This window comes from Chinchilla lanigera, unplaced genomic scaffold, assembly GCF_000276665.1.
Source record: "Chinchilla lanigera isolate Chin_1 unplaced genomic scaffold, ChiLan1.0 scaffold00078, whole genome shotgun sequence".
NCBI lineage: Eukaryota > Metazoa > Chordata > Mammalia > Rodentia > Chinchillidae > Chinchilla > Chinchilla lanigera.
The window spans coordinates 9,016,020-9,037,180 of NW_004955479.1; the positions used below are offsets into that span (position 1 = coordinate 9,016,020).

General features: G+C 45.3%; 2 protein-coding genes across 4 annotated transcripts in view; one reads left to right on the top strand and one right to left on the bottom strand.

Moving 5' to 3' along the window:
• Snd1 (staphylococcal nuclease and tudor domain containing 1) overlaps window positions 1–21,161 on the top strand; it is a 431,831-nt gene that overhangs the window by 323,346 nt on the left and 87,324 nt on the right. Inside the window, exon 16 of the mRNA XM_005402366.2 lies at window positions 12,964–13,073. Within this exon, the coding sequence (XP_005402423.1) occupies window positions 12,964–13,073 (110 nt within the window). The remainder of the gene's footprint in view (window positions 1–12,963; window positions 13,074–21,161) is intronic.
• The window catches only part of Lrrc4 (leucine rich repeat containing 4), a 54,688-nt gene that overhangs the window by 3,767 nt on the left and 29,760 nt on the right, over window positions 1–21,161 (bottom strand). The window contains exon 3 of one of the 3 annotated variants that reach the window (XM_005402365.2): window positions 8,578–8,609. The exons of 1 other annotated variant lie outside the window; for it this stretch is intronic. In XM_005402365.2, the coding sequence (XP_005402422.1) occupies window positions 8,593–8,609 (17 nt within the window). In that variant the 3' untranslated portion in view covers window positions 8,578–8,592. Of the gene's footprint in view, window positions 1–8,577; window positions 8,610–9,663; window positions 9,695–21,161 lie in introns of those variants that run through there. One more of the 3 variants, XR_001230881.1, reaches the window with a different exon arrangement.

Consider the following 21,161-nt stretch of genomic DNA (forward strand, 5'->3'; position numbering starts at 1 on the left):
TGAAGAGTCCTTGCTGCAACATTGCATCTGCGGACAGTAAAGGATGCAGAGCCTTTCTTTCCCTCAGGTTTCTCAAACAGAGGAAATAGTCACTTCAGGGGCTGGGGATTTAGCTCAGCGGCAAAAGCGCCTGCCTGGCAAGCGCAAGGTCGTGAGTTCGGTTCCCGGTACCGGAGAAAAACCAAAAAAAAAAAAAAAAAAAGAAATAGTCACTTCAGTAGAACAGTCTTTCCCTGAATTCTGCAAAGTGGATTTTAGGCAGTGGTTTGGATTTGCTGTTCCTTTGTATCCCTGAGAGCCCACAAATGAGAGAAGGAAATGAATAGACTGCTTGTCACAATACTGCCAGGGTCTCCTCAACGCCTGGGGCTGAAGTAGCCTGGAATAGGGGCCTTGGTTGCAGGAAGCCTCCAACCGGAAAGGCACCACTTATCCAGTGTCTCTGGAGGGCTTCCCTTTCCTGCAGCCCGGGGCTTCCTCCAGCACTAATGGAGCAGCTCTATCACCGCATCATCCTCCCTGGAGGAAAAGTCTGACCGTGCGGCTCCGGGGAAGAGCAGCTCTGTGCAGTCTGTGCAGTCCTTCCCTGGCTCTCCCCCACAGAGCAGCACATCTCTCTGCCTAAGCTCCCAGCAGTGGCTCTCCACAGTGCAGAAGTGAGGTGCACCCCTGCACAATCCATGACGCTCTGGACCTTTGTAATTAGGTCAACTAGAGAAGTATCTCCAGGTTGAAGACTTCCTTTATATTACGTAAGCTTAAAGAGGAAAAAAGAGTCAAATAGTAGGAAATCAGCACTTTGTCTCGTGAGGACTGGTTAGCCCAAAGAAAATAAGGTACGAGGATGACAAGAAATAGATGTTGTATCCTCAAGTATTTGAAGGGCTGTCAGATGGGTAATGGATGCTTTATATGATCCCAAGGAATTCGGCTAGATCTCAGAGGGCCTAGAATGTCAGACTGTCGAATTTCAATTTTATTTGGAGAAGTATAGCAAGGCACTCAAGGGTTTTGAGGAGAACATGTGCTTTAGGAAGATTATTCTGGTAGCTGTGTGTGTGAAGAATTAGTACAGGGGAAATGGAGGGCAGGCAGGGATATTGGAAAACGTTTGGCCACATGCGCACAAGGCTGAACAAGCAGTTGAGTTCAAGACTGAGAGAAACGACTGGAGGTGAACTGAGTGGAACTGTTAGTGCATGGTAGTCACTGGATCTGCAGGCAGAGTAGGAAGGATTAAGGTCGAGCGAGGTCTTGCTGGCAGGATGGTAGTGCTGGAGCCAGAAGAGGGCATTCAGGAAAAGGGTGAGGAGAAGGGGACTTGGGAGGAAGAAGATGAATTTGGTTTGACAGGATACCAAACAAGAGCATTCTGAAGACACTTGGAAATGGGGTCAGTATCTTAAAGAGTAGTTCGGGTCTACATGTCTGTGGGTTCTTCATGACCCTCATGATAGAGAAGGTGAGAACAGGTGAGCCTGCTGTAGGATAGCATAGTCCTGAGGACAAAAGGAACGGCCCCAGGACATGGCGGAGGGCCCAGCAGAAGAGAAATTATGCAGCCCAGAGTGTAGGACAGCAGTAGTGAGAAGTTGAGGGTGGAAAGAGGCATGCCAAGAGACTGGTGCACTGCTAACATTTAGCAGGACTAGAAGGGCGGCCTGGTACCAAGCCCAGGAGCAAGGACCTGCATGACAGGTGTCACCTCTAGCTGGTATCTCAGGAAGCAGGAGAAGCAGCCCCGCCGAGGTACTGAGCAGCAGCACTCGCACTTACTGAGGCGAGAGGGTATTTGGAATGGGGAACCTTGAGTGTCTGGGAAGTGAGTGAGAATAACAGGGACAGTCACAGCTCCAGGGAAGGGGTCATTATAGTGCAGGGCCCAGGAAAGAGAGGTGAGGGCACATATCTGCAGGTGGCATCGGCTGCCTGGGACAACTTTCCCTTTCCTTTGCCTTCTAGGTTACAGGTCTAGACGTTTCCAGTATTTTTATTAGTATTAATTAATGTACTCTTAGGCTGAACCTGATACTCTAAATCTGGGGAGTTGAACTCTCTGCCTTGCAGAGAAATATATATGGTTTGTTTGTTTTTTTTTTTAAATTGGCTCACTACATCCTTGGGAACAAGAGTTGGCAAATGTATTCTGATAAAGCCCAGACACTAAAATATTTAGGCTTTGTGGGCCTTATACTGTCAGTCACAACTATCAGCTCTGCCTTTGCACCATGGAAGTAGCCACAGACAACAAGTGAGTATGGCTGTCTTCCAACAGACCTTCATCCATAGACGCTGAAATTGGAATCTCATAAATTTTCGTGTGTCACACAATATTATTCTGATTTTTTTCAAAAATTCAAAAAATGTAAAAATCCTGCTAGCTTGTGGGTTGCGCAGCGACAGAGTGTAGGGGGCCTTAGTCTTCAGGGTGTCGTCTTTTGCCGACCCCAGCGTTGGTGTGTGGGGTGAATCTGCCAGTCTTCCTCCCAACCCCAAATTCAAACTGCTTCTCAAGACCAGATGTGCCTGTGCGTCCGAGATTGACCCCTGCTGTTCAAGAGCCGTGACTCTTCAGAACGCCTCTCCATTTCCTCCCCCTCTTTTTCCTCTTCCTCTCCCTTTTAGCTCCTTTTCTTTGAAGTGAAATCAGTAAGATAAGGGTTCTTACGAAGAGTTTCTCAGCTGTTACACTTTTTATTCATTCTTTTGGTTCTTGGGTCCTAGTATGCCTGGCACTGGCTGGTATTTTCTATCCCCTGCACTACTAGCTAATTTCTAGATATTTGGAATGTACTTGCCTCAGGAGGAGGAGCCCAAAGCAATTTTCTTTGAGTGAAAGCTCAAGAAAGGCAGTAGTTTGGAAGTACACTCAGCACATCTCAGAACCATTTTGTTCAAATAACACAACACAGCTTGGTTTAGAAAAAGTCACTCTAAATTTATGTAAGTAAGGAGCTTTTACATTTGGCTGCCAGGTGTGTGCCAGCGCACCTTCTGGAGGCTTGTACTTACACGGTCCACGTGAGCCTTTCCTGTGGCTTGCTCCCTGCAGAAGCGGATCTCTCCAGGAGCCTAGACAGGAGATTCAAATCTCTCTCTTTATCCATTAACATGGAATAAAAAAGACCAAGATTCGGAACCCTTTGGTGCCGGCAATGAAGGGGGAGGGGTTTCTAGGTTCTATTTTATTCAAAGATAAAGTTCCATGTTTAAAATAAACCAGAAAAAGCAAAGTTGAGTTCTCATAGAAACCAACTCCCCCTCCTTGTTCAGATGCAAGGCTTGTGCTTGTTAGGAAGTGTCTCCACAGAGCTCCGCTGTTACATAAAAGCCTGAGCCCTGCTGGAGTCTTCTTGTCATTGGCAGCACCATTGTGGTCCTAGCTTGGACCGCAGATTCTTTGTTTTCTGTTTGTTAATGAAGATGGGAAGTTTTTGTTTGAAACGGATGTGGAGAGAAACTCAAGGGAGGACAATTTTGGAGGGCCCCCATCTTTCCTATGCCCAGTTGTTGCATTCTGCTCCCAGTTGACAGTGACATTGTTGCAGCTGCTGCTTACAGCAAGCCCCACGATGGGCATGTGTGTGGGGCAGCTGCCAGCCTGCCACCTCCCGCCCCTTCCCACACACCCCCAGAGACAGCTTGGTTGGGTTCTTTATGGCTGTGTTCTTGGGATGCCATCAGAAGGGAAAGGCTTTGTTCATCAGTGAGAGTTTTTTCTCTCTTTAAAAGTCATTGTTTTCAGATCTTGCTCTGCAGTGAGAGACTTGGAAAAGGTTATTCTGATGCTGGCCTGATTGTTATCTGCTATACCAGCTCCATCTAAAAGAGGCTTTTCTCTCTTTTGGGAGTGAGTCTTTGGTGTCTAAAGCTAACTGTACATCGAGTTTGATGAAGCTGGTTCTCTACACTGCCTCGCTAGACTGAGATCAGGAAACACAAGGGATTCCAGGAGGCACAGTATTCAGGAGGCTGAGGCAGGAGGATGGCTGTGAGTTTGAAAACAGTCTGGAGTACATAGTGAGTTCAAGGCCGGCCTGAACTACACAGTGAAACACTGTCTCCAAAAAAAAAAAAAAGGAAAGAAAGAAATCCAAGGGATCTAAGCCATCCCTGTCCCTTCCACTTACTATGGTTAGTGATTTAGCAGGTAACATACTTGAAGTCCTGGAAAGTAGCATGCACTCTTACGCATACAGAACTCAGGGACAGAGGCTGTTGTGCTTACTTCTGCCAAGTATCTGCCTCTCTGGTATTCATGTAGCAGACAACTGAGCATCTACTGTGTGCCAGGTACTGGCGATAGAGAGAGAACGGGTATGTCCCTTACCTCACATCACTACAGAATGAAGATCTATTAACAAGCCAGCAACATCTATTATGACTGGAATCAGAGAAACTTGAAGCATATTTAACAGCCACGCATTGCACTTCCTTTCTGAAGATGCCTCCCTTCTGCCCTGCTTTCTTCTTCACAGGGACCTGCAGTTCCCATTGCACTGTAAAGCCTTGGTCTTACTGTTCCTATACCCAATTAATGTCGGTCTCTCATCTTTCACCAAATGCGCCAAACATCACAAAGTCAGAACAACCTAATAAAAATCTATCCTGAAAAACTAGGAACTAAAAACAGCTTCATTCTTAGCTCCTGCCCAGCTCTGACTCCCTTGACTACAATTACCTGAGATGTTTGATCCCTTTAATTAGGATTCCTTCATTCTTCTTTTATCCCTTTATTCTGATCATTGAAAAAGCTTTAGCAGTGGCACGTTCCAAAATTGGCCCACAAGATGCTGCCTCCCTCGAGGAGACAAAATGGAGGTTTAGAGAACAAGGGAGAGAATAGAGAATTTAAGATAATGCAAAATCCTTATTTTATTTCTGAGCCTTTTGATGTAAATTGAGGCCTACTACCATGTAGAACTGACTTGTTGGAACCAACTTGTTTGCCATTTACCTTTCTCCTTGGGCCATTTTTGGAGCATGAAAATGAAGGTACGTAGTGCGATGGCCTATAGTTCCCAGCAGTTAACAGCATTGAGAGGATTTGCAACTTAAGACCTCCAAAATCGCTCCACCACCTATGAGCAAACACGAAGAGCAAGCTTTAGGTGCATGAGGTGTGTTACAGTTCTGAGAACCAAGGACATGATCTGATTCGGCTTTGTATATATATTTATGTGGCAGCCACATTCCTTAAAACTAAACAGACTCTTGCCTTTCATGTTGATGGTTGAGTCTTTGTTCTTGATGCTTAGTTAGGAAGGAATGACTCTATATCATTATCACCAACAAAATTTTTAAATCATCCTAGGCAGACGGTAAAAGTACAGCTCTTCTTGGCCTGTTGACAGTTTAAGCGTCATGCTTTCCATGTGTAGTGAGGCACTTTCATTGGTGGGAAGAAAAGTGGTGAGGAAAGTACAAACACAGAACTAATTGAATCTCAGGGTAAAAACTCTACTGAGAGCCTGTGGATTATAAATTGAGTAGCTGCAGCAGCAGGAGCTCGGACAAAGGTATTGGAGTGCAGTCAGTGTGACAGGAAGCTTATTTTGGTGTCTTTCTGTGCCTTGCCTTGTCCTTGACAATTACTCCAGGGTACTGTGCAGATAGAAAGAAGGGAGCGGTATCCGTAGTTTCCCATCGGGAAGACTTTACAGCATTCCTGCCTAGGGTCTTAGAGTCCAAGGGTGGAGATGACTCAGTAGATGAGACAGCCTCTTTCTTGTTCCGGTCTCAGCTGTCTGTCCTTCCGTGTCTACACTCAGCCCCACGTTATCTGTCAGCCAGGCGTGTTGTTAGCAGATAAAGCCTGTTTTTGTTCCCAGAGTCCCGCCAGAACCACTATTCTCTCTCCTGTATGGCTTGATCAACAAAAATGATGTTGGCGACTTCAGGGAGCAGTATTAAAAGCAGAAGCACTTAGATTTCCATATTATTAAAGAGATCTTTGCCTAAAAGTAATAGACTCACAATTCACCCTGCCAGGATCTTTCCCTAGAGGCAGAGGGGGTGGGCGCAGTGACCACCTTTAGCATTGAACAGCCCTGTTTTCCTTGCCATTGGGAAACGTATTTATAACCCAGTAAGTCATTGCTATTCTAAATTTTTCCAATATTTGGTCCAGATCTTCCTTCCCCTAATAATTACACACACACACACACACACACACACACACACCCCGCTTTCAGACTAAGCATTTTCCCTCCTTTCTTGTGTTTACACCTTTCAAATATTTGCAGATTGTTATCTTGTCATCCTCTTAGTCACCACTTAGCCAGGATGCACAGATTTAGCCCCTTTTATCTTCTCTCTAAGGGCGGACCTCCCCGCCCCTGAGTCATTTTTTCCTGCTGTGTGTAAGTGTGCTCCAGGTTTTTGCATTTCCATGTGGTCATACAGCTTTCCAGTGCTGATCACAGGTCACATGTGGGACTCGCTTTCCTTCTTTGTTGTACTGGAAGGTGAACGGCTCTGCCGTGCCGCAGCCTCGGGCCTCTCAGGTGTTGCTGTTCAGTGTTGACTGCTGCATCTCTGGATCTCAATCACATTCTCCAAACGTGCCAGTAGCCACCAGCATGCTACATAACTGTGGCTGTGCCATGCTTGTCTTCTTTGAAGTGTTAGGTAACCATGGGAAGTGGGGTACATGTGGTTTAAGGATTCTGTTGCCCCTCTTGGTATTTGCCTAAAACACTTCTGTCTTCCAGATGGATCCCTGTAGACCCCATTTAGGGTCTGCAGCTCGGACAGTGCATTCACCATTTCTTCCTCTGTGTTTATATCTTTTCCAGAGTATTTTTTCACTAATGTTTACTTATTCAACATTTATTAGGACCCACAGTGCCACTGTGTGCCAGGCAGTTTTCGGGTTTAGGAAAAAATGAAATCTGAACATGGCACGGTGCCCACCCTCAGCAGCAATTTCTGTTTTATTCTGAGTTTTATTTCAGTTGAAGATACAAGATTCTCACAAATGGGCTTGTGGTGGCAATGAGGGGAAAGAGCAGACTTACAGGAACATCCATGAAAACGCACAGGGTCATAGATAGGGTCGGGTCTCGCGGACCCTGGATCCTGGACCCTGGAAAGAGATTCTGAGTCTGAGATTGCCCAGGGAAGCTCCCGTACAAATGCAGGTTTGTCCTCTCCGCCTATTGCCTCCTTCCTCTGGCAATAAGTGAATGGGCCTATATAGCATACACTACCCATTCCAGTTCCAGAAAGAACTGTATTGGCTTACTTAGTACCTATCACGTCTGTTTGGGCCAAGCTTAGGTCTTACTACCAGCCTGACTGCAGATCAGCTTCCCTTGAATCTGATGCAGCGATATCTCCCTCCCGTTCCCCACCTTCTGCTCCTACTTCCTCTTCCCAGCTATGGAGAGGGGAGAAAAGAGATCAGGGTCACATGCTAGAAAATATAGCTGCCTGAGGAAGTGAGGTGGCATGGTGAGCCCCATGACTGACTCATCTACTACATCCTGCCTGCAGTCTTCCAGACAGGCATGCATCTGCCTCGCATAATCCACTTATCTATCACAGGTTCACACGCTGCAGCCTATAGGCCAAATGGCAAATTCAATCACCAGTAACATACCTCATACAATGGCAGAGGGAAATAATCTTTTCTGGCTGGTAATTGAGCTGCATGAGCAGAGTCTTTCTTTTTCATCACTGAATCTCTCCCTTCCAACAGAGTGCCTACCCCAGAGTAGACAAGTACCAGTACAGTGGAGGGAGGGATGGCCTAGGTGAGCACCCCGAGTAGGCGGGGGGCCTGTCCTGTGCCATACCTTCTGTGTCCTTCCCTCCATGATGTCTGATGTGGCAGACACAGCACGGTGGACTTGAAGTAAGGACCACTGGCTAATGCTTCAAGTTGCTCTTCCTTTCTCCTACTTTTATTTCTTTCTGCTGATGCCTGGCCTCTCTTTAGCTGGACTAAGTGCCACTGGAATGCTCACTTCTAGCGAAGGTGGATGTGCCATACTTTCCCTTGGCTCCCACTGTCTGACAGAGGAAAAAGCAGACACACTTCAAGTTCTGAGGCTTAATTATCATAAAATTCAACATACAGTGTAAAATATTCAGAGCAATACATAACCCTCACATAGCCATCAATAGAATCTCTTATATAGCCATTATCTTGTCATTAACAAGAATTTGTTCTTCTTGTTCCAAAGCTGACTGACCTAAGTGTTTGTGTTAATTGACCTAGTTAGTCAATGTCTCTAAGAGTATAATTTTTTTAATAGAATGATTACTCCAGAGCCCAGCATTTTAAGTTTGAGAGGAGGCATACTTTATTCCACAAATCAACCCTCGGGTGAGGAAATCTTTTTTTTTTTTTTTTCGGGTGAGGAAATCATAAAACGGCATAACCAAAATTGTAGGACTTTATGGCCAGACAAACCTTTGCAGATCCTTCATTTTATAGACAGAGATTGTAAGCTTGCAGAAGTGTAATAGTTGGTCGGTGGCAGAGGAAAACGCAGAACCATGCGGCACTGACAGCTAGTAATGAAGTCTCTCTTCTTCAGCCCAACAACTGTCGAGCAAAATGCCTCTTTAATTTTAAGTTAACCATTAAAATGCTGGGAAGCCTAGAAGAAGCATAAAAATTAATACACTTTTACTTATAGGCAAATGAGCCCATAGGGTTTTAGCAAAGCCACAGAGCCCTCAATAGCTGGAGGGATGCCTGTGTCTGCCCTTGCAGGCTGAGAAGGCCCACAGGGTTTCTCCAGTCTGGCACAGCCCATAATAGGAGAAAAGTGGTGAGGCGTGCTGAAGATATTTTTCAGTGTGGTATTTTTTGTTTCTTCGGTGGCTGGCAGTGTCAGGGGTAAGCCAGGCACTTACCCTACACCTGTTGGAAGCAGGGCTGAGTTAGTTTATCCCTATCAGCAGGTGCACCAGGCTGGGGCACTCTCAACAAAGACAGCTCTTAGTGGTAATATGCAGTTTCTGGAATTCCAGTGATACCTCACTTTCTGCTTTCAGTTCCAGACCCTCCATGGTATGAGAGCTCCCTATCACTGCCTGTCAGCCTGCCCAGGCCAGCGCAGCAGCCCCGGTTGCTTTCTGAGAATCCAACTCTCTTTTTCTCTGTTTTCTCTCTCTTTTTGGTGTTTTTTTTGGTTTTTCTCCGGTACCGGGAACCGAACTCACGACCTTGCGCTTGCCAGGCAGGCGCTTTTGCCGCTGAGCTAAATCCCCAGCCCCTCTTTTTGGTGTTTTTATGAAGTCTATTTTACTGGTGAGCAAGCAGCCAGCAGTGTAGGCCTTATTGAGTGCAGACATAGCTTGCCCTGGGCTGCTGTGCTCACTGAGCCCTGGGGAGAGGGGGCCACAACTCTTCTCACTGCACTGCATGTTCATCTGGCTTGCAGCCGCCATGACTGCCTTCTAGCATTAAGGCATTAACAAATGTGTGGTCTCCTCTGTGTCACTGGCCAGTGTTGCCTGCCCTGTTTCTTGATTTTTTTTTAGGACAAGAGCAAAGGCAGAGCCTGATAAACCCTCGGGTAGAGTAGCTTTTGAACTCTGCAGGAAAGCCCAAGGGTCCCTTCCCATCCTTCCAGCCTTCTGTCTTCATACCTCAGTCTCTGCCAGTGTTTCTCAGGTTGGGTGCTGTGCCCCACCCGGGTCTTGAATCAATTCAGTGCCATGGCCATCTTGGTTTTTTCTTTAATGAAATGGAGTAGAAGACATACTGTCATTCAACACATGAGGTCAAGATTAACCACTGCTTAACTGGAAACTTGGTTGTGTATAGTTATAGATGCTCATATGTAAATGTATACATGGGTCATAATAAAAATTAGGTTTGGAAAATACCCCCTCTGCACTCAGGTAGAGTATTAGGAATAGAAGCCAAGCGTGTTCTACTATTGAGCCGCTTCCCCAGCCCACTGTTATTGTTTATTATGAGACAGGGTCTCAGTAAGTTAGTGGGAATTGAACTTGGCAATCCTTCTGCCTCAGTACACTATCCTGCATCTGCGCATGTGTTGCAGTTTAGCAAATTTCTAAACCTCAGACATTCAGATGTGATAAAATCTTTCCTGTTCTCTTGGCTGTGACTTTGAACATTGGTCCCGTGATGGTTCTGCCTTCCCTCTGCCTGTCCTGCTTTCCAGTCCCTGTTTGGTATCCCTCTTGGCAAGAGGTTACTTCAGAGGAGATAGGTCAAAGAGAAATTCCTTTTGTTTCTCATGCCCACATGTCTGACAGAAATCACTTATGAATGGATGTTTATTTATTTCCACTTTAGAAGAGTAGAAAAAGAGCCTGATTCGTCTTCTCTTGACAAGCTGCAGCCCAGCTGCAGAGAAGTGGAGAGGCGACATAACAAAGGCCCTCCTTCCCTTTTCATCTACATGGAGTGTTGGGTTTGGTTTCCATGGGCCTGAAGGACCCTCTTATGAAAATGTTTTGAATGTATTTCTGCTTGATATGTTTATCTCCCTGGGCATGTTGAGCTGTCAGGGTTTCCGATTGAGTCACCAGGTGGTCTCCAGGATCCAGGTCTCTGCAGCTTGACCAGCTTCTTGCTATTTCAGAATACCACAGAAGTGACAGACTACATACTCAACCAAGGAAATTCCAAAATCCTTGGTGCCCTTCCAGGGAAATTCTTTTCCCTGGTTCCTGCTGGACAGTGTACTGCCCTTATCAATCCCATTTCTAGCCCCCAATGCGTAGCAGCCCTTCCCCACCCCATCCCAGCTTTGATGTGAGTGAGGGTCAGGAGCAGACTCAACACTTACTTTTGCATTATTCTTGTTTCTGCAGCAATGCTTTATCTATGAGTATGTGGCAAAATAGTTCAACAGAATCGTTTATTTTTCTCTCTGGCAATTCTGCTCTTGCTTAGTTTGCAGATATGAAATGAAAAGTGTTTTTGGCTATTGATGTTGTGAGAAACATGGACTATCTTTCATTCCATTTTACTCCAGCCTTGTCCCTCCCTTCAGGGTTAATCTCAGCCGCTTTGGCTCTCCTGACTTGCTGTCTTTTACAAAAATAAGTTCCACTCCCACTGCAGCATGGTACTGAAGGGTTGGGAATGAAGCACCCCTAGCGTCTTCTCAACCGTGCAATGCTTGGGCAGGGCCTTCAGCTGTCCTGTCTGTGCAAGGGTGGGAGGAGGGTCACTGCTGCCAGTTTAAGCTACTCCCCTGCTGCAATTCCCCTCCTGCTGCTGCCCTCCCCACTGGGCATATCATTTTTCTGGTCTGTTCCACTGGTAAGACCTGGAGTCTCAGGGACAAAGCTGTTCATCCACTAAGGACCCAAGGTGTAGGTGATTCCCTTTCTTTACAGGGTTATACCCTGGCCAGAAACATGAGCAGCCACCCTCTCTTTACCCATAAACAGATGGCCTTTCTGTCTCAGCAGCAGTGGGACCTCTTTTTCCCAGGTCCAGGCTCTTGTCCCTTTTTCTGGAGGCGATTCATGAATAAGGTTGTTAGTGCAGGAGGGACCACCATTGAGTCAGAAGTGTAAGCACTAAATGACATCCTTCCCGAATTTTCATCATTTTCTTTTTCTGTGTCTATCCCAGTTCACTGTTTCGCTTCATAATTACAGGTGCAGTATGAATTACTTTGAAATATTTATGAGTCTTACCCAGATATCAAAATGCGATGTACTTCATGGTCTGTCACAGACGACCACTGTTAGTGATAAATATATTTTCAAAATGAGTGATTGAATCAAAAAAAGAAAAGGTAGTCTGAGTTAGTCAGTAACTGTTTTGTACAAATATTGTCTCTGGATGCAAACAAGAATAAAGGATAGGTTTATGTCCACAGTGATCTTAGAGACTAGTTGTAGTCAAAGAAGAACTTGAGATTTTTGAGCATAGGAATTGCTAAGGGTAACAATGATGATAAAGATGATGTTAATAATAGCCAAAATATGTTGACTCTTTCCATGTAGTGGGTTCTGAGTATTTTACATATATAATCTATTAGTTAGTTCCAAGTTACATAGCAACCTTACAAAGCAGGTGTATTAGTTATATCTGTTTTACAAATAGGGAAACCAAGATTTTGTTCAGTAATTTAGCCAGTCACAAAACTAATAAGTGATGAGATTAGGATGTGAAATTTGGCATGGTGACACAGGACTGTAATTCCAGTACTCTGGTAATCTGAAGCAGGAGGATTGCAAGGTCAAGCCCAGCTTAGGCAATTTAGGAAATCAGAAAGACCCTATCTCAAAATAAAACAGGCTGGAATGCAGCTCAGTGCAAAAACCCTAGTTTCAATCCCTAGTATTAAAAAAAAAAAAGAAAAAGAAGAAAAATGTAAATCCAGGTCTCTAGCTCCAGGAACCTAATGCTTCATAAGCATTCTGGTTTTTCCTCTCTGAATGAAAAATGGATGGTATAGTGTCCAAAATACAGCCAAAGGACAGAGAGGGAAAGCTTATTTGAAGAAGACAATGAGACTAAACTGACACTTTGACATTTGATGTGAAAGTCATATCATAAGGACAAAAGGTCTCAGAATCAGCTGCAGTGGCTCTTGGAAGGCACACTGGCTGGGCTGACAGAGTCATTTAGATTGAGAACACCATCAACGAAGTGATGGCCACATCTGCAAGACTGTGAGTCTCTACGAAGTGAGGGGTACAAAATGAGGAGTCATCCTATCTTACGCACACTTCCTCAAAATGCTCCCTCTCCCAGGGGCCCTTGATGATTCTCACAGGCTGTAACAGAGCCCTTCTGCATTATGTCCTTGCTGCTGTGACAGTGCTGGGCATTTCTACCTGGGGAGAGCCCCACCCTCTTCCTCTTCTCCCCCACCTGTACCTTCATCTCATAAGATGGAACTCAGATCCAACACCTCACCCATTGGAGGTGTCAGGGCACCACAATTCCTGGCCAGCAGCAAATCTGCTGGGTCCATTTTCATCACAGATTTTCCTTTTTTCCTGACACAGGCATCGAATGCCCCAGAGGAGCCCGAAACCTCCCAGGCTTGGTGCAGGAAGGAGAGCCATTCAGCGAGGAAGCCACACTCTTCACCAAGGAACTGGTGCTGCAGCGAGAGGTAGGACTTTTTCCAGTTGCTTCATGTATGGGAAGGGCGAGACAGCAGGGCTGTCTTTGTCTGACCCTTCTCAGTGTCCCCTTTTCCACTGCTCAGCCTTGAGCAGCCTTGAGCCACTCTCACATCTGCCCACATCTTACTTCTCTGAGCCTTGCATCATTGGCCAGCCACCTCCAATTGCTCCTCTCCACTGGTGGCCTGGGAAGTGTGGTGAACACGTGGCTGGCAGTCAGGATCCTAATGCAGAGGGCGCACAGCTTTGTGGTCCTTCTCCTTGGCGAATTAGCCTGCGCTGCTGCCTCCAGCTGGATTTAGAAGCTTGACTAACCCTGTCAGGGGCCAATTTTCTTTGAACATTTATTTGTATCTTTGAGTAATTGCATTTTCTGTAGCAGGTTTTCTGACTTAATTTAATTGTATTTCTGTTCCTACCTATTGGGCTGGACCCCTTCAGGCAAGAGTTAGGCTCTCGGCTGCTGTGGTGCCCTTCTACCTCCTAATTTTGCTCAAGTCTTTGTCAACAGAACCATCTTTTTTTTAGGAGAATGCCAGCCATTCATCCCACTGGGTAGACTCAAAAGGAACAGTAAGGAAGTGTATTAGGCTTGGACTTAGGGTCTGGGATCTGCCTTTGCCCCTATTTCTGTCATGGTCAAGTCTGTCAGGGCCCTCCAGCCTTCATCAATATCATGATACCCACAGAGCTGCAGTCCTAGAGGTTCTCTCTCTCCTGGATGTCTGTGATCCTTGAGAGCAGATGTGTGGGGTTTTTTTTAGGATGCTCAGTAATGCAAATACCTGTGTAGAAACCTGAACATCTCATTTTGAGTTGAATTGCCAGCAGATTCATTGAATGTGAGAGGTATAGGAAGACAGAGTAGCCCAACACACTGTCTCAAGGCTACCCTGGCTTTGAGAGAACCATCACTCTGACTTCTGACGAAAGCAGTATTCTTGCTGTTGGTTGCCACCTCTTGGAGTTTTCTTTATCACTTGCTTTCTCATTTTGTGAAACAAACAAATTTGGCAAAAGAAATCCTGAATTCTCAATTCAAGAGATCTGAGTTCCATTTCCCACACCCCAACTACAGCTACCTGGATATTATTACATCTGCATTGTTGGCCATCTGTGCAGTGCTTGGGGGAGCGCAGGGCTTAATCATATCATCAGATACCCAGTTTTCTTGTTTTGTTTCTGTTAAGGTGCATTTATATTTGTGAAGCACAAATCCTTAATAGTGACATGCCTACCTCCCTCCAGCATTATGCCTCTACATGATGTAACTTGAATTTTTATTAGTTAACAATAGCCCCTTACTAGAGAAGTGTTTCAAGAATCCACTGTAGCTGTCTGTAAGCACCTGTCACAGTTTTTAAAGTGGCCCAGTGATTAAGTGGAAGGAGCAGATATTGTAGAATTTCCCTCTGACTTTGTAGGCCTTTAGATGCTGGACTATAGAGGACAGTTGGAAAGAGTAGGTTAGTCCACTGAAGCTCATGAGTTACAGATATTACAGGGGGAGCAGAAGCAGATTTCTGTTTCTTGTGATTTAGATAGAAGGCACTTACTTCACTAGATTGCCTGAGATGTGAGCTGGAAGAATTGTCATTTCTTACTATTTAAACCAAGTCTCTCGTCAGAGTCATCTTCCTGTTACTTGACATCTCCTGAAGTTTCTTTTTTTTTTCTTTTGCAGCTCTTGTTTTCCCAGCCACTTTTCTTCCTAGTCATATCTCTGTCCCACTGGTAATACTCAAAAGTGCAAGAGGGTCAAAGGGAATACTGACCACTAAAAGGGGCAAGTGGACCAGTATTTTTACTGTCTCATCGGTATCGTGACCCTTCCCTTTGGGTATATATCTGTTAATATTTACTGGTGAAAAGTTAAATTTTCCCCACCTTCTTTGATTCCTTGGCATATGAGTTTGTAGATCCTTACTTAATCTGATCCAAAGTTGATATTTATCTTTCTAGATTATAGAGATCCCAGGTTTTCATAGCCCTGTGTTGAGGGTTTCTCAATATGATGACTTGGCCAGGCTGTTTGGAAAGGTCATTATCCGGAGGAATTATGAATATGACCTAAACTACAAATAATTCAAGATGTTGACTAAAGAAACCAGTTGCAGCTTTTTCTCTTGGGCATTTCCCTTCATTTGATGTACGAAAACTGTTCCCGGGTCAATGTCAGAATAAAAGGATTTTGTTTGGTAAGAGCTTTATTCATTTGCTTTTACCTGTGTAGTACCTTCACCTGCACTGCTTGAGTTGTTCTGGGGAACAGTTTTCTTTGCCTTCCCTCTCCCCCCACAAGGATCCTTCCTGCCTCACAGCCCTTACCCTTCCTTACCTGCAGGGCAGCCTTCGCTGGGCTCTGGAGCCAAGTGGCTACTGGGACAGTTGCAGTTGAACTGTTGTTGTTGCTGCTGCTGCTATTGCTATTGTTATTTTAGTTTGTTTTTGTCTTTGTGTGTGTGTGTGTGTGTGTGTGTTCCTTGTACCTATTTCCTTGATAATTAAGCTTAACCAGATATTCTTAAGATGTGATTATCTCTGGCCCTTCCCCATCTCTTTCTTTCACATTTTTAAATATTTGTTCATAGTAATATCTGATTTTTGCCAGTAACTTCTCTACCCTTTACAAGCTTTTCCAAGTTACTATAAATCTGCACTAGGATAGGAAAAGAGAAGCCCACAGATTTCAAAGCACTCCTGGGCCCCTATGTGATCTCAGAGGCCTGGACATGGGGCTGGTCTCACACATGTGAAAGCATAAACTGACTGGAGAAGGATCTAGCCTGAGAGAGAATCTCTATAATGGTTACCGCCCCAGGCCAGATTTCAGCTCTGTGATATAGGGTATGCTGAATTGGGTTTTGGTGGCTTGCGCAGCCATGAAAATGTGGGCGGAATCACCATTTCTTCTAGGGAGATGAGAAGCTAACCGGGTTGCACTGGGAAATAGCACCATGCTTACAAAGTGTGGTGTCCTGGCTTTAGTGGTACAGGAGTCGCTGCCATGTCTTCATCTAGTTTGAGTGAGGAGAGAATTATAGTCTTCCCATTCCATATTCTTATATGAAGCCTGCGACTATCCAACAAGTCTCTTTTAGTCTGTGTTTTTATCTCGAGACCTGGTTACCATATTTGTGTTAAAATGATACTAGCCATCATAGAGCTACTGATGCTTCCGGCCACCACTCAGTTCTCTTTTCCTTAGTATCTGTCCTGCTACCTCTCTTTGCACTTCTTTTTTGCCATCTTCTACACAGCACTTTCCTCAGCCATTCTCTCCTGTTGGCTTTGTTCTTCTCCCTGAGTCAGAAGTCTGGGGTGCCAGTTCCAGGTCAGTGTTTGGAGCGTTCTGCTACCAGTCTCAGGGCAGGAAGAACAAGGACACAGACACGATGTTATTCATTGCCTGATTCTCTTTGACCTTGAAGCCCAGAGCAACCAAGGAACTCTCAGAGAAATTACCTTTCTCAAATCTAAGGAGGTCACCATTTCTTCCCAGCCTGACTCAATTGGTGTGTAGCAGGGGTGGGCAAATCTTGACCCCTGCCAGTTTTTGCGAAGTTTTGTTGAAACACGGTGATGTTAATTCTTTATGTACTGTCTGTCTGTGGCTGCTTTCACACTCATAACACAATTCAAGAGTCGAGCAGTTGTGACAGACGCTGTACACCCTGCAAAGCACAGAATATTTAGCAGAAGCTTGCTTACAGCCCTGTGGTGTAGGGTATGCTGAACTGGGTTTTGGTGGCTTGCAGTAGCCGTGAAGATGTGGGCTGAATCTTGTCCCATGCCACTGAGGCTGGGCTGTTTCTGAACTGGACAGTATGAGATGATTGGATCAGCTGTGGCTGGGAGCTGTGAGTGCTGTGCCCCACTGGATGGCATGTGCTTGGTGACACCCTCCCCAACCCCATACAGCTGCCTTTTTAAGGCAGTTCCCTGCCACACTGCCAAGGAAGGAAAATGTGGTGTAATTTCCCAGATGGGGAATTGTGCCTATTGCTAGCATTTTCCCTGAAGTTATGATGAGAGATAACATTAGTTAATGGGTAGATAACCAGCTTAAAAGTGCAAACTCCTAGGTTTTCAGTTATTGTGTGATCTTGGGTATACGGTTCTTTTCTGCCTTGCTATTTCTGTCTCAAAGATTGATCTACGAATCCAACCATCCTCTCCCTTATGAGGCCCTTGTCACAAATACAACGGCCACTTGAGCTCTCTTTCTCTCTCCCCTCCCTTCTCCTATTTTTGTTTTGCACAGTTCTGGGATTGAATGCAGGGAGCACTAACACTGAGCCACATCCTCAGGCTTTTTTTTTCCTTAGGCAGAGAAGTGCTAAGTTGTCCAGTCTAAGCTCAAACTTGCTATCCTCCTGCCTCAGCCTCTTGAGTAGCTGGGATTACAGATGCCTAGCTATCATTTGGAATCTCTAACACAGTCTTCCAAAAAGCCAGCTAGCTGGCACACACTTAGAGAGCTATTGCTGCATGCACAGCACTAATTGCTACTGTGCTTGGGGAAACCTGGATTGTGAGAAGGGGCTGTGGTGTAAGGTAGCTCTCCTCTCAGTTTCTGACTGTAGGAGGTGCAGTCCCTGGCAGATGGCAGGGGCATCTATAGGGGTTTGGTGATCATTTCCAAGGCCTTTCTCAGTGACCCCTTTGTCCTCTGTGAGACCTCAGAAATCATCCTCTGCTGCTGCCTGAAAAATGACATCTTCATGCTGGACAGCCCCAGCTGAAAACTCAGGCTGCTGCTCTGACCTATTTCCCTTCTTCCACTGGCATCAAAAGAGAGGCTGTCCCCCAGGGAGCTCATTCTGCAGGCCCCTATAGCCTGAGAACAGCCTTGGTTTTCCTCTCTCTCCCACCTCTGCATTTTTGAAAAACACAGACACACACAAGCACTACAAACAACTGTTGCTGTGTGAAGAAAATGTGTCTGTGTTCTAGGGAAATTGGCCCCACTTTGATTATTGGTGTGTGGTTATGGAGGGGTGTACATCTGAGACACAGAACTTAGCATGAAAGGAAGGGTGCATCCATCTCCTCCTTCCTTTTAGCTCCACATTGTGCTACATGCTGCCTGTAGAATCCGTTCAAATCTGTGTCCTCCCACATCCACTGGCTTTCCCCTACAGTGTCCTTCGGGCCCCCTGTTCCCTTTTCTGTGTGGACCCGTTCCCTGCCCGGGAGACATCTGGGAGGAAGAGTAGCAGAGTTCCATCTCTGGAAAAAAACAAAGATAGTTCAACCCTGCTTAAATCCAGGGGGTAAAGGGTGCCTGGCCTGGGTGATGCCAGTGAAACCTGCTCTCCAGTGGTTCTGATTGCCATGTCCTCTGGGATTCCTTGCAGAGCCACTAATAATCACCTGCTAGAAAAGCAAGCAGGCTGCCTGGCTATGTTTCATTTATTTGCACAAAGACACCTTATTCTAGATTGTCTCAGCCACTGCCCAGGAAAAAGGGAATACATTACCTTCAGTGCTGTAAGCAACTATCTTTTCTCGTAGGGTCTGAAGGCTGTTTGGGTCTAAGGCTTTTATCACCTCCCACCCACCTTTGAGTGTTCAGCACCTAGCAGTGGTCCTCAAGTTCAAATGCTGTGTTCTTAGTTCAAGGCTAATTTCTAAGGGCTTCAGGTAAAAATCACTTGTCTTACGAGTGATCAAGGTTTAATTTTATGTAGCATTTTCTGGTTTTAAAATGTTTCTGTATGCAATAACTTAATCTCATCACAAACCTCTAAGAAAAATAGTATCCCAGTTTTATATTATAGTTCAGGAAACTCAGGTACCCCTGCCTCTCCCCACAGCTGCTTGTAGGACAAATGCTGAATGAAACTCAAACATCTGCATTCCTACTTTTGTCAATTCTGCTATCAAAAGGTCATCCCTCTTTCAGTCCTATCATTTTTCAATTCCAGAGTATTTAGGAGTAGTAAAGGACTTTCCTACAGGTCTGACACTGACTGACATTGGTTTGCGAAACCTTCAGATTTGATCCTGGGGGTTTGTGGGATAAGTATGGTTTTCTATGGCCCTGCCTTCCCCTACATATTTACTCTGCTTTGGAGACAATTCTTAACATCTTCTGACTTCTGCTTCATCTGTTGTTTGACTTTTCTGTTCCTTACCTTTCATTTAAATGATTACTTCATTTCCACTTGATTATATATATCCATCTGCCCATTTCTAATCTTTCTTAAGAGACATGTACTTGCATTTGTTTAGAAACACATGACTCCCATTGTCTTGGGAATAAAATCTTGTCTCTTTAGTTTATATATAACCTTGATTACCTCTGCAACCTCATGGCTCATCACCACTTACTTCATAATTTGCAGCTTCTGGGAATAGACTTATACTTGCAGTTCTCCATGTAGATTATCAGAAAATAAGAGATACTCGTATATTTGTTAAGTCAACCACAGTAAGTCCCTGAGTTAAGAACAGGTTCTGTTCCTGGAGAATATTCATGAGTCTGACAAAGTGCGTCTTACATACCTTTGACAGATACACAGTGTATATTGCTTTCTGCTTCCAAGCAGTCCCCTGCACATCACTACTGCTTTACCTCTTGCTTCCGGACATCCTGGGCTCTGAGTCCTGTACTACTGTACGCAATCGCACCATGCAGTTAGCACAGATGCCTGATCTACTTCCCTGGTTTGTTCACATCTGTGAATGTTCGTAATGCGAGGTCCATTCTTATCAGAGTTCACAACTCAAATGTTCCTGAGTCGGACTTCCTGTAATCCGTTCCCTGCAATTCTAGAGACTGGAAAGAAGGCCTGTTCTTCTATTGTCTTTTATGTTTTTTTGGGAGAACCCTCCATGTGCACCATTTGTATGGGAGGGAGGAAGACACTGAGGTAACTGACTGGACACAGGGCTGCCAATTGAGGAAGTTCTCATAGAAAATGTCCATAACAAAGACCGGGCTGTCTTCCTGTGGCACTCAGAGCTCTTTGGGCCTCCCTGCCCACCCCACCAAAAAGAAGGGCTGGGAATGTAGCTCAGCGCAAAGCGCCTGCCTGGCAAGCGCAAGGTCGTGAGTTTGATTCCTGGTACCGGAAAACAAAAACAAAAACAAAACAAAACAAAAAAACACAAAATATTTGAGGGAAAGGAAATAATGACACTTCAGTGTTCAAAGAAGAGCCATTCGTGTCTAGGCCTCCATGAGAGGCGCCTTATCTCCTTCCCTGGTGTGGTTCCATCCTCCGCTTCTGTAGACAAGACTACAAGGTGATGGGATTACTTTTCAGTTTGTGGCAGCAAATTCCTGTTCAGAGGTGGACTGCAAGCACCGTGTGAATATCAAGCTGTTACCTGCTCACTTACAGCCCGTTCATTTCTGGGCTTTTGGCTCTTGCCAAGTACTTCTTAAAAAAAAAACCAGAAGGAGGGCCCTCAGCCTCATTCCAGCCCTTAAATGAAAGAAGAGGTGAGATAAAATTCAGAATGAGGGTCTCTGTCCCATCGCCCATGGTTTCCCTTCCCCTGGATGCTGGGACTCCCCTATCAGCTTCTAAATGCCTAAGGTAGCCTAGTCTCCAATCACTGGTGGCCTTCCCCAGGCAAGCTCAGCAGTGTGTGCTGGCTCCGGTGGGATTCCTCTCTGCAAAGCTGCTGGCTCAGCGAGGCTGTTTTCCTATTCTTCTGCTTAGAACTTTCATAGCCAGTCAAGCATAGAATTGCATCCATTCTTCTGAAATAGCTGCTGGGCCTAATTTGTCATTGGCTTGGCCAAGATCCTATTACCTATAATTGTGTCACACAGGCTAACTGGTGTAGGTTTGATAGGCCTCACTACCCTCCAAAGGCAAGTGTCCATGTCCCGGGTGCCTGTTAGGAGTCGGGGGAGGACAAGGTGTGGTGTAGGACTAAAGAGCTGTGGCCTCTTTGAGACCTGTAGGAAGGTCTCAATGATATAATTCGGTCCCTAGGAAGAAAATCCTTGTCAGCAGAAGCATCACTTCCTTTTCCCTCAGGAATTGGTCTTTGTTGTTAACAGTAAACTCTTCTCAGAGAGATTTTTATGTTTTCTCTGCCAGGTTAATTTGTTT